The sequence below is a fragment of the Fistularia commersonii genome, chromosome 16 (assembly GCF_037954325.1).
Source record: "Fistularia commersonii isolate RoL2024-O1a breed Wild chromosome 16, RoL_Fcom_v1.0, whole genome shotgun sequence".
Classification (NCBI taxonomy): domain Eukaryota; kingdom Metazoa; phylum Chordata; class Actinopteri; order Syngnathiformes; family Fistulariidae; genus Fistularia; species Fistularia commersonii.
This window is the reverse complement of record NC_141299.1, coordinates 9,470,651-9,487,158: the sequence shown is the minus strand read 5'-3', so window position 1 is coordinate 9,487,158 and position 16,508 is coordinate 9,470,651. Positions and strand designations below refer to the sequence as shown.

Genomic DNA, 16,508 nt, shown 5'->3' with positions numbered 1-16,508 from the left:
TAAGAGTCTTTTCTGTTATGTGCTTGTGATTTGTTGTGGTTTATTTTCTTTCTTTTGATTTACTATAATGACCTGTGTGAGTGAGAGTGTGTGTCTGTCTCTCTTTCTCTTTAAACTTGTGTTCCATTCTATTGCCCTTGTGTTTTGACCCTCAGGGGCCATTATAATAAAATATCTTCTTTGACAATAGACTTAATTCATGGCCCTCACAGCAATTCCAAGCTCATATTATACATCTCACTGCATTGACCCTCCCCACCAAAGTAAATAATGAGCGCATAGATCAGCATATCAGTGTCTCCGTGTCCCCACTGCAGCTGCTTATTTGGCACCATTAATGTCTGAGGTCTTCCTGATGGCTTGAGAATGTATGCTTTTATTCTGAAAGTAATAGACCGGAAATCCTGCACTTCCTCCCGTTGTACGCTTGACGGATGTGTTTATTTATACCTATGTGTAGTAGAAGGGATCAGCATCCTGCCGGAGCGCGCTGCGGTACCTCACTTGACGAATAGTGAATGGATGGGATTGAGCCGGAAACATGTCCTGTCTTTCTGTCAGAAGATTATTCCTCACTCTTTGCTTTGCCGCAGTTGTGAGTAACTTGCATGAACTTCATAGTATTAAAAGTTTGAAAATTCCACTTTTCCTGCGCTGCACCTTTAGAGGGGAGTTAAATGGCTTGATTGCTGTCCTGAAGCAAATGAAGATAAAAAAAATATATATATTTTTTGCCGTTTCATCCGGAGGCACACAAGCACGAAGAAAGGCTATAAAGTAATGAAAATCGGAGGCTTGTTTATCATGTTTTGTACTCAAATCTTCTATTGTATTGGAGCAGTCCCTCATCGGGCGCGCTCCCGTTCCTGTATTGAACGTGGCGCACAAAAGTAAGCGCAGACTTTGTGCGCAAATGTTATGTAATGGGGAGCTGAGGATTTCACTTTACATGCAGGGTGTCAACCTGACATACGTGCAGACTGTTGTGAGGTAAAGGGAGATAAGTGGATTATCTTGTTGACAGAAATGTGTTTTTTCCAATATTATTTTAATGTATTATCTATTGCGGGGGTTGCATCATTTTGGACGTGGAATCACGTTCCTGTGACCAAGCAAGGATTAAACAGGTATTGTGAGCTGTGATGGTTTATGGACAAAAAAACAAAACCATAAACGATCTTTAAATCAGCAGTCCTTAGATTCCTGGCATGCAGACCTCACTGCTGCTACTATCATCAACCCTGGGTCCATTTTGCCTTTATTTACTATGTCAGTCACATATGGAAACCAGTTTTGAAAATATGGGCATGTGGTTATTGTAAGTACAGGAGGGATTCAAGCATATAATTAGATTTTTTAGGTTTATGCACTGGAAAATGCCATGTACGCTTGTGTAACAAGGATGAGATGTTATTATTGAAAACCCCATGAGAATAACAAGATTTGATTCCCAATGCAAAAACACACATTGTCATATTGTACATAGACAAGAAAATCAGCTCCAATGTGATCAAGCGAGTAAATCTTCAGAAGTAGTTTTTGAAAATTGTTGTTTTTTAAATTGTGAGTCAACATTATACCATTTTAGTTAACAAACCACATTATTTAGATCAAACACTCAACTGTTCTCTTGTGTGTGCGTTCACATTTTTTCAGTCATCAAAAAGGTTTATACCTTTATTATTGCATGTCTACTACAGATTTCTCCTAAATGAAAAGGAAAATTGAGAAGCAGACTAGTGGCTGGTGTGTTGATCAGTGTTGATAAGATTTCTCGGAAGAGGGCAAACAGTCGTTTTTGTATTCACAGCAATCTTTCATTGCTCAGGACTGCAGTGAACCTTCTATGATGAACTACAAGAGAACTACAAGAGAACACTCCCCCACATGCAAACACACATGTTGCATTTCAAAATAGAATATTGTCACCCCTGTCAAAACTCTTGTTTCAGTTGCAAAATCTGATTTAAAATTTGCTCTTTTTTTTGGTGCCTGAGACTAGCTGTAACAACGACAGATAAAAGGAGTAGTGGCATGGTGAGAGTTCAGTGTATGGGAGCGGTGAATCTGTTATGAATAAAACCTGCTCACTTTAGCAGCAGTCAGCGGGTGCACTACTGAAGGAGGTTCCATTGGCCATAATATAGAGAAAAGAGATAGATTTCTCAGATAGTTATATTATCACATTTGTATTTATTGGAAAATTGACAATTGTGTGGTGCAGAGGTGAGTGCTTCTGCCTCACAGGAATAAAGGTCCCCGGTTTGATTCCAAAATCAAACCTCCTCTGTGAGGAGTTTGCGTGCTCTTCAGTTCTCCGGTTTCCTCTCCAAGTCCAAAAAGATGCAGAAGGTTCACTGGAGATCTTGAATCTCCGAGATTTTTTTGTCTCTATATGTGGCCCTGTGAATGACTGCCGACCGATCCAGGGTGAACCCCGCCTTTCGCTCCAGCCCTTCTCCCTCCCCTCATGACCCTGAGTGCAGGATAACCCGCACGGATAATGAATGAATGACTTAATAATCAATATTGAATTGAACTGGTGCTTCAGAAGCCCTGAAGTACAAGCTCTTTTTTGCCCTTTATGTCTGTGTGTGTGCTGTCTTGCGAAAATACAAAATTCTAATTGCAGTATGAGATCTTGCTGTGTGCATCAAAAAGAACAGTTCTTTTTTTGGAGAAGAGGGTTGCAGACATAAATTTCAAGTGTCACTTCAGCCAGCCTGTATAAGCATGAAAGCTGATGCCATTCATTCATTATCGATACTGGTTGTCCTGCACTAAGGCTGCTTCAGCCCAACCCAGCTGTCATTGGGTGGGAGGCAGGTCATAATATTAATTGAATATAATGTTAAAGGAAAATAATCTTAGTTGAAAATGATTGTATTACAGACATTTCAGTTGATTCAATTGATGACTGTAGTTCATTATGTAATTTCACTGCTGTTGGAATATTCTGACCTCAATTTTAGCTGAAACATTACTGTAGCTGAACATTACATTAACATACAAAAAAATACATTTGAAATGTAAGCGTGATATTTTTTGTTCGAAATCTCTGTTATGCCAGTTTGTTTTGGACTATTTTCTCCCAAAAATCAAAACAAAAAACATTTTTTTTGGCATTTTTGTTACTGCAGTAAAATAGCGCTACGGCTTCCAAAATGAATAGTACTACAAACATCCTCCACTGAATGATCCCGCTTACTTTGTGGGCTTTAGTAAATTTCCTTTATGACAGATATACACAGTAAGAGTAGATAATAACTGCATGACTACTCTTTGAATTCACTGTGTTTTTTACGCCTTTCATCAAGGTGTCAAAATATCAAACTGTTCCTCAACTGCTTATATAAATTACACAAATCTAGATGAGCAAACCGCTACAGCAACATTAAAGTATTGCTCGTTTGTTGCTGAAAATAGAAGCTGTCATCTGTAAAAAGACCCAAATACGATGGCCCCTTTCAGGGTTCTTCATCGATAATGGGCTTCACCTCTCCGAGAACATTTTTACAGCAGACCACTAACCTGGCAGTGCGAAGGGGCTTTTGCATTTAGTTTCATGTCTCATATTACCCAGACTTACCATAAGCTACCCCGCCAGCTCGGTGTCTATCTTTTTGTTTCTGTTTTTGAAATGCGACATCATGTCTACTGTTTTCCTATTATGCGGTTAAAAATTGAGTGAGCTTCTCATTATCTCCAGCAACAACTCTTGTCAATTTTGGGACAGCCCCCCTGCCAATATCTTTGATCATATGTGAAACCTGCTTGTGGGGAATAAATGTGCACCTTGCTTGTAAACACAGAAACCAACAGGGGTGCATTGCAACGGAGCAGCATTTACTCCCTGCTCCCCTAGTCTCACTGACAGAGACAGAAAATGAGCTGTATTTGCCTCTACAATTGATAAACCCATCATCGGGACCCATTTAAACCTTAGTGTTTTTTCTTATTGTAGATATGTAGGTTTCATTTAACACGTTTGCTCAAGTCATGTTTTAGTCTGCACAAACTGTCTTTTTCTGTGTGATAGTGACCAAGTTGACTATGAGAAAATGGGATGAAAGGAAAGATTACATTTGAGAAAATAATAGAAGTGCAACAAGATAAGTATTCCGCTGCACATCATGAAGGTTCCTGGTTGGATTCTGACAGGTGGCCTTTCTTTGTGAAGTTTGCACGTTCTCTCCGTGTCTGGTGTGTTTCCTCCATGTTCTCCAGGTTCTTCCCACAGACCAAAAACATGCAGTAGGTTCATTGGAGTTTCTAAAATGCCTCTACTTGTGAATGAGAGTGTGAATGGTTGTATGTCTCTATAAATGGTCCTCTGAATAAGTGGTGACTGGTCCAGGGTGAACCCCACCTCTTGCCCCAATAACAGCTTGCATAGGCTCCAGCATCCCTGCGACCCTGAGTGCAGAATAAGCGAAATCTATAAGGATTGAATGACAGAAATGTCTTCTGAACTAATTTTATAGATTGAACTGTCAAATTTCAAACACATACCGGTGAAACTGAAAAGAAACACAAGTCCTAATTGAATATAGACCCTCCTCAAATAGAATTACCCCTGACCTTTTATTTTACTCCCGCTGAATGGATTGATTGAATCAGATCATCATATGGTCTTTACGTGACATTTTATGGCGAAATTATTACTTTACCGAATTTAATTCCCTGTCCCCATGTAAATAATAAGGAAATGTAAGGATTTTGCATGTTTTTTGCTTCAATTTATATGTGTGAGCAGAAAAGAAGTTGTCACTGTTAGGACATAGAGCCCGCTTATGCTCAACCTTGTTACAGATTGTTATTATTTTTCAGCATTTATAATGTGACCCCTATAGCCAACTTGTAGTAACAATATGCACTGAGCGGAATCACAATTTAAGTTGAATATTGGCTTCTTTGTCGTATTAAGTGGATAATCTGGAACATAGTGTGCTTAATTTTCCTTTGCTACATGTAGCAGACAAAGCACCTTGTATTTATATATCGCAGCAGGTATAAATGTGACAACCCTAGCCATTTTACTCTGCATAAATGCAGTTAGAAGCCACAGTCATTGCGACGTTCACTGATGTAATGTCACTGAATGGCCCCAGGGGGGATTCTAGGGATGCAAATGTGGCTTTTGTTCTTCAAAAAAAAAAAACCTCAGAAATATTCATTAGCACAATCAGTGCAACATTAAGAGTAGTTATCTGTATCCTGCTAAGATATGAAACTCCAGTGTCTCCAGAGGGAGCACATGAGATCCCGTTGAGAATTGGCTTCTGTTTGCGAGGACATTGGTTTTCTCTTGTTGTAAAGATACTTGTTTGCCTTCAGGTCTTTAAGCGTGACCATAAAAGAGCCCCAACGAGGAAAGTCAATGCAGTTCAGCTGTCAGTTATAGATTATGCAGATCGTGTCTGAGGTCTGTCGTGCCGTGTGTGTGTCTTCAGACCATGTTTTGACTGGACATCTCGTGGCACAGAATACTTCAAACAGCAGCCTCCAAATTACTCAGCATAGGGAAAACAAAATGCAAATCATTTTCATAATTTGGAGTAATTTTGGAAATGGAGGGGAATCATGATTACACATCTGCCTCAAAGTGCCTCTTCTCTTTTCTTGTAATGTTTTCTGTCGCTCTCTGTCTTTCTCTCTCTCTTATCCCCCCACACACTACCATTTCATCCTGTGACGTGACATGGTTGTGTTACATTACCTATGGAAACTGTGACATGAAAACATGTTTCATTTTTCTCCTCTTAATGGTTTCCATCTGCATCATTTATACAATTCTAGTGGTCTGTTTTTTTTCCTCAAGTAACAGGGATACTATGGAAGATCAGTTCTGGGAAACTCAACTATTGGATGTACTGTTAAATTGAATGAAACAAGATTGGCCTTTATATTAAGGACAATTTATTGTCACTGGTAGCCTGAGATAAAAACTAATGAGAGATAAATCTAATCTAAACAGTTAAACCGATCAATGTGTTCCATCTACCATTATCCAGCCCGAATGTGGATAAAAAAACTGACCAGTTTTATATAACTTTTTAACACATTTTCAAGTATCAGACTGTAATCTCAACTCAACCAATGCTTTTTCTATGATTTATATTCAAGCATCTGTCTTAATTCACACTCACCATTATTCTGTTCCTGCCACCTTGACCTGCTGTACTTTGTATGTGGTTGTTTTTGCATTATGAAAGTTCAGAAAAAAACAACGAAGATAACAAACCCGTTCACTCCCAGCGCATCGCATATCCTCTGGTATTTCTGACAGTCCTGGGTGCTCATTTCTTTGTATCATAAAAATAGACCCCTGTTAAAAACCATGTATCCTTCAGAGACCTCATTATCAACACCAGCATTGTACTATAACAGAAATATTTTCACAGATGTTGGGATAAACATGTATGTATTGTATACTCATTTGTATGAAGACCTCATAGTTTATTGTATAACATTAATGTATGATTGTGACTGTTTTTACCTTTTATTGCAAGAGTTTATTGCAACAGTGCACTCAAAATTCTGAATAGCTGTGGTAAAAAAAAGTTGAGCTGCTATATTTCCTGTCTTTTACTTCTTCACAATATCCTACCGCAGCCACCTTACATCACCTTTCTATTTGGAGATACTATTTCACTCTGTTTTAGTCTGTTGAGAGACAAATGTCAGGCTAAAAGCAAATTCAAATATGAGTATACTGACTTTGTTTGACAACTCGAAGTGGCAGGGTGAGCAAGGACAAACACCCAGGTGAAACACTGAATGGTACGAAATTGATGGATTGCTGGAGGCTAAGACAATTACTTCTGTCCCTAGGAACAAATTCAATTCGTTTTCCCTCTTTGTACAGTCGTGAAAATACATCTTAATACCAAAAATGGGACACTGGGTGTTTTGCCAAAACATTTGCCAAAAGTATTGCAATGATAAGAATGTCCTAGATTTTTCTCCCCACGCATAAAATGAATCTAAATGTCTATAGATCATCCGTTTCCTGCGGTACTAAATGCTCTCTCCCTTCATTCATACATCCAGGCATTGTCAAGCCTGCACCCTGAATGCGAGTACATATTTCAGCTGGAACAAGATGAGCGTCGCTGCTTCCAGCACATCACAGAGCAGGGGAACAGAAGCAGGGAAGGTGCGTTCCTTTTTTTTTTTTTTTTCCCCCAAGCCCCTGTAATAGTAACTCATTTCAATATAGTTGTGAATAAGCTGCAAATAGTCACATTTGAGTACTGAATCTGAGGTGAAAATGCCTCACAGAAAATCATGAAGGCGTGTTTTTGATGGTGTCCAAACTGCGAAATGAAACCACCCTGGGGATCCATCGCTGTGATGCATCAGCAGACTCGATAATCAAGGGTAGTTACATTAGAATATATATCCTCATGTTGTAATACAATTGACTTAGAGATAGATTTTGCAGATTAAATCCCATTTACCTCTTTAGTCCTCTTACAGTATACTCACGCGACTAATTTTTACGTAAAATTACATCAAACCACTTTTGTATCACACAACTGGCTCGTTCAGGAGGACCTTAATGTTGGGTTTAACTAATTATATTTAAAATGTGTTTTTATTTGTCAATTGATGGTATTTCTTTGGTTTATCTTGTCTGTCCTCTTACTATCAAAACACAGGTTGTCAACCGTTTTGGGATGCGATCTTATGCTGGCCTCATGCTATTGTTGGAGAAATAGTTCAGAGAGCTTGCCCTGCGGTCTTTTCCCTCCTAAAGAACAATACAGGTACTTCAAAATATAAAGTAATGTGAACTGAGAAAAGGGAAGGGGATGCATTGTCTAAAACATGTAGTGAAATCTATGCGATGGCTTTATTCATGAATATGTCATTCAATGTATTAACATGGAAAACAAACTAATGTTTACGAACTGTACTTAAACGTGTCAATTACGATTTTTTAGTACTAGCTCTATTGCCTGCCACACTGGTGATACTTAGAGGTTTTACTTCATCAGAGAAGTGGTTGATGTAAAATGTGTTTCCTTGGTATATTAAATTTTAAGTGTTGTTTTAGTTATTGTTAGTGGCATGATCACAAAGTACATCTTGTGGCTATTGGCATAACATCATCAATATGGCTGTAATTGATATCAGTTTTAAATGTAAACAAGTATTCCGGCAGCCGTTAGAAAACCTTGTATCAAAGAGGACTTGATTTAAGTTTATATAGGAAATAGTACTTTAATCACTATTGATGGACTAACCAGTATCATTAGTACATATCAGTGACTTCTTGATCTCTGGATTTCATGATAAGGGTCGGTAAGCCGCAACTGCACCGAGAGAGGTTGGTCCGGGCCCTTCCCACCCTACGATATTGCTTGCAGTGTGGATGATGACATTCCAGAGGTGAGAGAAGGTCCAGATCCACTAGAAGAGATTTAGTCAAACAGCCAAAAGAAGGGGTGACTTTTAGAAGTTAAACTGTTTCATCTTACCAGCTCTCAGCCTCAAAAGACTACAAGGGATAAACCCCTTACATGATAATGTGCCTGATGTGAAAGTAATTAAACGAAGAAGTAGCAGAATCAGATAACGGCTTAAAATGATCTTGTTTCACAAAAAGGGAATTTAGCTTTGTCTTTCAATTAAAGTCACTTACACAGAATAAAGGTTTTACATTAGTTCAGAAGCTTTTCAGAAGTCATTTTTAATTATCAACATATGAAAGGCTTTTGTGCAGGAAGGTCAGTGTTTTTTTCTGTAGAGCAGTCAATGTTCAAGCTCGTGCACACTTTGGTATCATTTTGAGACACTGGTTGCATTTAGAAGCTTTTATGCAAAACCATATGTTTTCTTTTACTTTGTCCTCAGACTGCGCAGTCATATTTTGCTATGGTGAAGCTGATATACACCATTGGCTACAGCGTCTCTTTAGCGGTGCTGATTGTTGCTGTGGTAATCCTGCTGCTCTTCAGGTATGAACAGACACTTTGAAAACATCAGCAGATTGCACTGTCCCTTTTTAGATCAGAGGTATTAGGGTAAATTCAAAGTTTTTTTCTGAGGTGAAATATGTGGAAAAAGGGATATTGATATGATTAAAGGAGAACTACGACTTCCATCTCAAACAAATTCAATTACTGTAGATGAACTATTATATAATCTTTGACTGTTATATGATGTTACAGTTAGATTGTATAGTTACAACAACTGAGTATTTTCCTTGGTTTGATGTTTTCTATTGTTGCATCTGCAGCAATTCGCAAAATGGACTTGTTATGGAAACGTAGCACATAGGAGATACAAAACATCAATCTTTTAATTTATCCTTCCTTTTGGCCTCAATCATCTGCCTGACTAGTTTTGTGACTGCTTGTTGCACAGATGTGACATAGATAATACAATTGCAGTGACTTGCAAAAAGTCTGACGGAGCAGGGCGATGCGGGCACAGACATTACAGCATCAGTTGCTTGTCAAGCTAAAACAATGTAAAGCGCATTGCCACATCAATGTATAAACAATGTATAAATCCTAAATGTCAAAATACAATGTCTGAAAAGCTGGATCCGGTCACACATTTATGGATGCCAAGAGTCTCCTTCGAGAAGTTGACAAATGCTAAGATGATCACATTATATTTTTGTTTTCTATGACTTTTGTATGAGGGAAATCGAAGAAATCAGTGTAGAGAATAGCATCAATAACATCAATGTAAACAGGCAGGAAAGTCAAATTCATTTCTGCAGCCTGTGCAGACTAATTATTTTGCCTCTACGCGATAGAACACCAGTAGAGAATGAACCTAAAACCTGCAAATTATGGTAAAACTAGACACATTGGCATTCCCCCAACTTCAGGGTATATATGTAACAAAACACTTTAAACGTCAGAAAACAGAATTCATGAAAACACAAAACTATATAGTAGATATTTCTCAACAGCCAGCTGCTGTCATTTTCTATTCATTTTGAAGTAATGGTTTGTTTTTCTATCCGTTCAAAGGTTGGATGTCCTGACTTGCATTATTATCGGACCATTAAACTTTGCTCTGTGTAAAATGAAATCTCTGAGAGAATAATGATGCATTCAGTTGTGATATGCATTGCCTGCACATTTGACAGGAAGCTGCGCTGCGCGAGGAACTTCATTCACATCCAGCTGTTCATGACTTTTATTCTGAAAGCTGTGGCAGTGTTTATAAAGGACGCTACCCTGTTCTCAAATGATGACACCAACCACTGCACCCTATCCTCGGTAAGATAATGACATTGAGAACAAGGGGTGTTTGTTTATATTCAGAAATTCCATGGAGTACACAACCACGTTCTCATACTAATACATTGCTCTCCTTACCTGCTGCTTGTGTATCTCCTCTGTGATACTAATCCTTGTTCGCTATAAACTCTCTGTCCTTTGTCCCTCTCCTCAATCTGTCTAGTTTGCCTGTAAGGCGTCTGTGGTCTTTTGTCACTACTGTGTGATGGCCAATTTTTTCTGGCTCCTGGTAGAAGCGCTCTACCTCAATTCCTTGCTGCTCTCCTCCTTTTACCACAGCCGCCAATCTTTCTGGGGGTTCAGTCTGCTAGGATGGGGTGAGAATCACTTTCATTCCAGCCACTGTATATCATCTTTCAAGTATAATATCATATAGGCTCCTCTTATAAGTGTCTTGAAAACAGACTTTTAAGTAAAATGAGACAATCATAGAATAGAAGAATAGAATAGAATGTGCCTTTAATCGACTCACAATGCAGACATTTCCAATGAAAAAATGACTGGATCCATCATTTCTCTGTTAAATGTGCATTGATGGAAATTAATGTTTAGAATTTTTTTTTGTTTGTTTTTTCTGAAGTTGAAGTTATATGAAACTACAATGTAATGACGCCAAAAATTATAACTGTGTAGTTTGTCATCCTTCAAGGTCTGATTCATTAGTGCCATTCTAGTGCTGACATTCAAATACGCTACTTAAATAGGTGAGATGTTATTTAAGTCAAGTTTTCTCTCCACGGGGCTGCCACTGTATATCTTAAGTACAACTATAGACAGACTTATCTTGGTGGTAGGGAGTTGGAGGTATAGTCGCATGCAATACAGATCCTCAAAAACCCACTTCCAGGGATTCTGATGTGCCTCACTGAAATTTTATTAATTCTTTTGTTATATTTAATTGGTTTTCTATGTGGTTTTCCTTTTCCTGTCTGTCCCCAGGTGTACCTGTGTTCTTCATTGTACTGTGGATTGGGTCCCGGGTATATTTTGAGAACACAGAGTGAGTAGAAATCCTCACCTGTAGTCACACATGTGCTGTGGTTTTTTCACAAAGTTTAACATAGCAGAGCAAGCGTGTTATGGGGATTAACATTATTAAAGAAAGTGTCAAAAGAGTTAGAGCTGCTGATTAAGAGTACATTTCAAATGTTTTCACACACAGATGCTGGGACATCACTGAAGACTCACACTACTGGTGGATCATCAAGGGACCTATCGTTGTGTCTATAGCGGTAAACATAACCTTAGTGGTGAAGCAAACATCATTTTTTTAATTAACTCTCCTCTTAATTAATGACTGATCATGCAGATACTCTGTTTTCCATTTTAAACATTTGTGTTTTTTTTTTAACTTTCAGTTAATGGCGATTCTATCACTAGCCCCAGTTGATAACGGCTGCTCACATCATTGCACTGAAATTTAAAAATCATGCCTTTTGTAAGAGATATTACAGTCTTTAGTGAAACATTTTCCCATCAAAACCTATTTACACTTTCTTTCTACCCACAGGTTAATTTTATGCTCTTCATGAACATTCTCAGGATTCTGATACAGAAGCTCAGTCCCCGTCTGACCCAGTTCAATAATTCCTCTCAATACAGGCAAGAATTCAGCTGCAGACGCACAGTATGAATGTGTTGCATCAGCCATCTCAATAGAGCATCTCTATAACTCAATTTACGGCTTTTTAATGTTTATTTAGGATTTTTTGTATTTCCATTTATTTAGCTGGGTTGGAATTTAGTTAAGTATTATTTGTTTGTCAATGGAGCCTCTCACACACACACACGCACTCAGTCATTCCTGCAACCTGTGCAGCATTTCTATTTAAAAATTTCATTGAGATGGGTCATTGAAAATGTGCTTTCAAGATTAATACAGAATTCTTTGAAGGGGTAAAAAAAACTGTCTAGACAAGTTGAATTGAAATTAGCAGAGGCGTATTCTGTTTAAGCTGCACTGCAACTTTTAGAGAACACATTTTAGGGTTTTGTTAAAAGTATCTACCAACTTACACAAACTTTTCAGATCCTCCCTTGCCCCTTCCTGCATAAGATAGAATTAACAAACTTTCAATCATACAGAGTAATGCAAAAGCATTGAACTATATCCCCATTTATTGTGAGCTCTTTCTTACCCACTTCAAATTCATATTGTTTTGTTGTTAACATATGCATATAAGCCTTAATTGTTCTGTTTTTTTTCGCTCTGTTTAGAACTGAAAGCAAATGAAAACTGTCAATGCATCAAAGTAGGCAGAGGATAATTAACAAGCCAACAATAAATATTTAGTCACGCTACATGGAGCTTTCCACATCTGACCAGGCTGATCAGAATTCCAGTTTGAATGAGGGTCAGTAATCAGATGAATGTGTTCATGCAAAACATGAACATTCTTATAAAACGCTCACTGAATGGAAGGGATGCTGGACTTTATGACTCTGGCAAGATTATGCCTTACGCAAAAATATAGCCCTAGTCGTCCACTTTTAAGAGCCACACTCCGTATCATTCCCTCCATTCTTTGTGGACTGAATGATGCACATGCATGGCATCTTGATCAGAGCTTCTGCATGCAGGATGTTATCTGGAAAAAAACATTTAAATGAGAGGCGAATTTGGAGACTCCCCATGGTATCTTAACCTCCTACACCTTGTTTCTTTTTCTCTGTGCAACAGACGCCTGACAAAATCCACTCTCCTTCTCATCCCTTTGTTTGGTACTCACTATATGTGCTTCAGTTTTCTGCCTGACTACTTCAACGTTAACCTGCGTCTCTGCATTGAGCTCTGCGTAGGATCTTTCCAGGTACACTAATCCACTCAAAACATACGCATAAATGTGCTTACATGCACACACACACACACACACACACACACACACACACACATTCACAAAGAAACAAATGCACAGATTAATTCAAATTCCAAATGGCAAAAGATGAACAAATGTCTGACTATTGTTTACCAATTAGTGTTTTGCAAATTGCCTTTAGTTCCAATAACAATATATGCTTAAGATTGTTTATTATCAATGACTGTATTAATTTATGTTTATAATTTGTTGATTTAATAAATTAATTTGGCTAGCAACAGCAAAATAAAAAGAAATTGTTTCGGTTGAATTAACCAACTGCTCCGGTTACTTAATCTGCACGATTTCCACATTTCACATGATATATTCAAGAAATTATTGTTTGTAAAAGAAAAACATCCTAACTTGTGGCTCAATCAGCTAGTTCTTATTTGTGTGAGACATGTATGCATTTTTCACATGACTAGTCGAAAATGCTCCCAGTGAAAATCTCCTTTTTTTCAGGGGCTTCTCGTTGCAATTCTCTACTGCTTCCTCAATCAAGAGGTTGGTACACTCTGCTCAACGTGCTATACCACATTTAATAAACACATAGATTAATTCGCATATCCAGAGTGTATGGCAGCGAGGAGCGAGTTCACATTTTCAAACTGCCATGACTCAAGTGGCAAAACAATTTGCCACTCATCTTTTCTTCATTAAGTGAGGGAGCCCAGATTCCCACCATCTAGATTAATGAGAGGCCAATCCTACTGTCTGAGACACTGACTTCAACAACCATATACGGCTGTTGTGTGCTGCATGGAACCAAGTTAAGAGAGAATATTTAATTACTCAATTATTGTATGGACAAATTGATTGGTACAAATGGATTCATCTTTTTTGTCAGGTTCCTTTATTGTATTTTAATGTCAGGGAGTATAATTTCTTTTTGCAGACGGATCGGCAAACACTGCACCATAAACTATTGGCGTCAATTAATGATATTTAGTTAGCGAAGCACCCAGTTATCTATCCATCCAGTTAATGCCTCTGTCATTGTGGCTGCATTATCTTCTGCAAGTCATAGAAAATCCATTCAACCTATTTCATCTGGCAGGTACAGAAGGAACTCCATGTGCAGTGGCTGAGGTGGCTGGAGAGGAGCTATGCGGTGGTGTCACCTGCCGCAAAGGGCAGCCAGATGGACACGCCCTTCTAGTTGCACAGTGACCTTTCCTCTGCGATTGGATGTAATATATCCTTGACTATGCCACAAAACAATAAGTAAATACAAGAGGCTCTTAAGCATACACAGTCAAAGCTTTCTTTTTCAACTCTACTTGAGAGTGTATTACTGGCTGCATTCCAGCATCGGAGCAGGACACAAGGTGACCCTTTTAACTGAGACACAGTTGGAAACCCCATGACACATTACTTTCACTCATTTACACTCATTACTACAAATTTCACGTGGATTTCACACAGGATGTCAAAGCAAAGAAGTCACAGAAATAAGCCTCCGTATTTCCACAGAGGCCTGACTGGTCAAATTAAAGAAGACTTTTTTTGTTGTTTTTTCTGGAATGAAAGCTGAGCCTCACAATTTAAAGCACCTTCACTATAGGTGTGAAATACTTCAGTGAAATATAGGTGTAAAGCAGCATATTTATACAACAATAATAAAGGTATAAAGCATTTTCCAAAAATTGTCAGATGCTCAGCTTGAAATGGGATGTCAGAGATAATGGCATGCAATGTGCTAGATTTTTATAGCAGCATCCATCTGTGAAATGATGGACAAGTGATGTGTCTGCTGAGAGACCAAAAAAGTAACCTTTTGTCCACAAGTCTCTATTCCAATCTAATAAATAAAATTATTAGTATATATATATATATATATATATATATATATATATTTACATTTACATTTATGTATGCATTTCCATATATATATATATATATATATGCATTTAACATACTTAAAAATGTGAAAGAAGATAAGATAAGATAAGATAAGATAAGATAAGATAAGATAAGATAAGATAAGATAAGATAAGATAAGATAAACTTTATTAGTCCCCATAGGGGAAAGTCCTTTGTCATATAATCGCAAGACAATCACAAATAAATAGACAACAACAACAACATCAGGGATAACAATGAACAACATAAAGGAACAGTTAGGGGGAAAAATACATGACCAGAACTAAACAATAATATGAATATAGTTACAATAGCAATGAATGAAATAAATAAACAAAAATAGGCAGGATATGTGCTGGCTGGGACAAACAAGGCTAAGAAAGACAGCAGTTAGGGCATGACATGTGAATGGGTGAGATAGTGAATAGGGTAAGGTAGTGAGATTGTGGAAGCAGCACAGGTGCACTTAGGCCAGTCAGAGTTTTGTGCCGCTCAGACTGCTGTTGTACCAGTCTGATGGCAGTGGACACAAAGGAGCGTCTGAAGCATTTGGATGAACTGTTGGCTGGGGAGCTGCACATCAGCCACAGGTTGTTGTGCAGAGTGTGGGAAGGATTGTCCAGGATAGCTCCCAGTTTGTCCTTCACCCTCCCCACTACCACCGATAGAAGAGGGTCTAGATTCAGTCCCACCAGCGAGCGGGCTTTCGGCACAATCTTATTGAGCCTGTTGACCTCACCAGTCCTGGCACCGCCCCACCAGCACACTATAACGAAGAAAAGAGTGCGCTGGCTACCATATGCTGGTAGAAGGTCTTGAGGAGCACGCTGCAGACGCCAAACGACCTCAGTTTCCTCAGGAAGAACATTCTGCTCTGACCCTTCCTGTAGAGAGCATCAGTGCTGTGTGACCAGTCCAGTTTGTTGTCGATGTGGACCCCAAGGTACTTGTAGGAGTCCACTATCTCCACCTCTTCACCCTGGATGGTGATTGGTACCTGTCCCCTCCGATTCCTCAAGAAGTCCACAACCACTTCCTTGGTCTTGAAGATGTTGAGTAGGAGGTGGTTCTGGTTGCTCCACTACACAAAACTAGCACTCAGACCTCTGTGCTCCTCCTCGTTGTCATCACTGATGCATCCAACCATGGGAAAGTCATCGGAGAACTTCTGGAGGTGGCAGGAACCGGAGTTGTACCAGAAGTCAGAGGTGAGGTGGCTGAAGAGGAATGGCGACAGGACATTTACAAATTTGTGGTATATCTTCTTCTTATGTAAATATCATTTCCTTTTGGAAAATTGTGATTGATTTAAGAGACCATACTTAACAATTGGATTTATTGGCCTTTTCTACAAACTGTATTTCTTTTATTACAAAGAAGATTAATATATGTCGATAAATCATCTGCCTTAAAAAGAATATGTGCACAACTGGGTCACGCCATTGTGTTCAGGCATTGACCTGCTGCTTGTCTTGTGCCTCCTTATGTGATGTTGTGGTGATAGTTAACATTTCTCCAT

At 38.6% G+C, this 16,508-nt stretch overlaps 1 protein-coding gene across 1 annotated transcript; it reads left to right on the top strand.

The window, feature by feature from the left end:
• Positions 1-466: 466 nt before the first annotated feature.
• On the top strand, positions 467-14,920 carry ghrhrl (growth hormone releasing hormone receptor, like). The gene is made up of 13 exons (XM_086161681.1): positions 467-595; positions 7,054-7,159; positions 7,665-7,772; positions 8,306-8,397; positions 8,863-8,966; positions 10,115-10,247; positions 10,432-10,585; positions 11,208-11,268; positions 11,431-11,500; positions 11,779-11,870; positions 12,949-13,078; positions 13,589-13,630; positions 14,184-14,920. The coding sequence occupies exons 1-13, from the start codon at positions 542-544 to the stop codon at positions 14,283-14,285; spliced, it is 1,248 nt and encodes a 415-aa protein (XP_086017807.1). The 5' UTR covers positions 467-541; the 3' UTR covers positions 14,286-14,920.
• Positions 14,921-16,508: the final 1,588 nt, after the last annotated feature.

Coding starts and splice junctions, on each gene's coding strand:
- ghrhrl (XM_086161681.1), top strand. CDS start 542: ATGTCCTGTCTTTCTGTCAGAAGATTATTCCTCACTCTTTGCTTTGCC. Junction 7,160..7,664: donor GGGGAACAGAAGCAGGGAAG/GTGCGTTCCTTT, acceptor ATCAAAACACAG/GTTGTCAACCGTTTTGGGAT. Junction 8,398..8,862: donor TGGATGATGACATTCCAGAG/GTGAGAGAAGGT, acceptor CTTTGTCCTCAG/ACTGCGCAGTCATATTTTGC.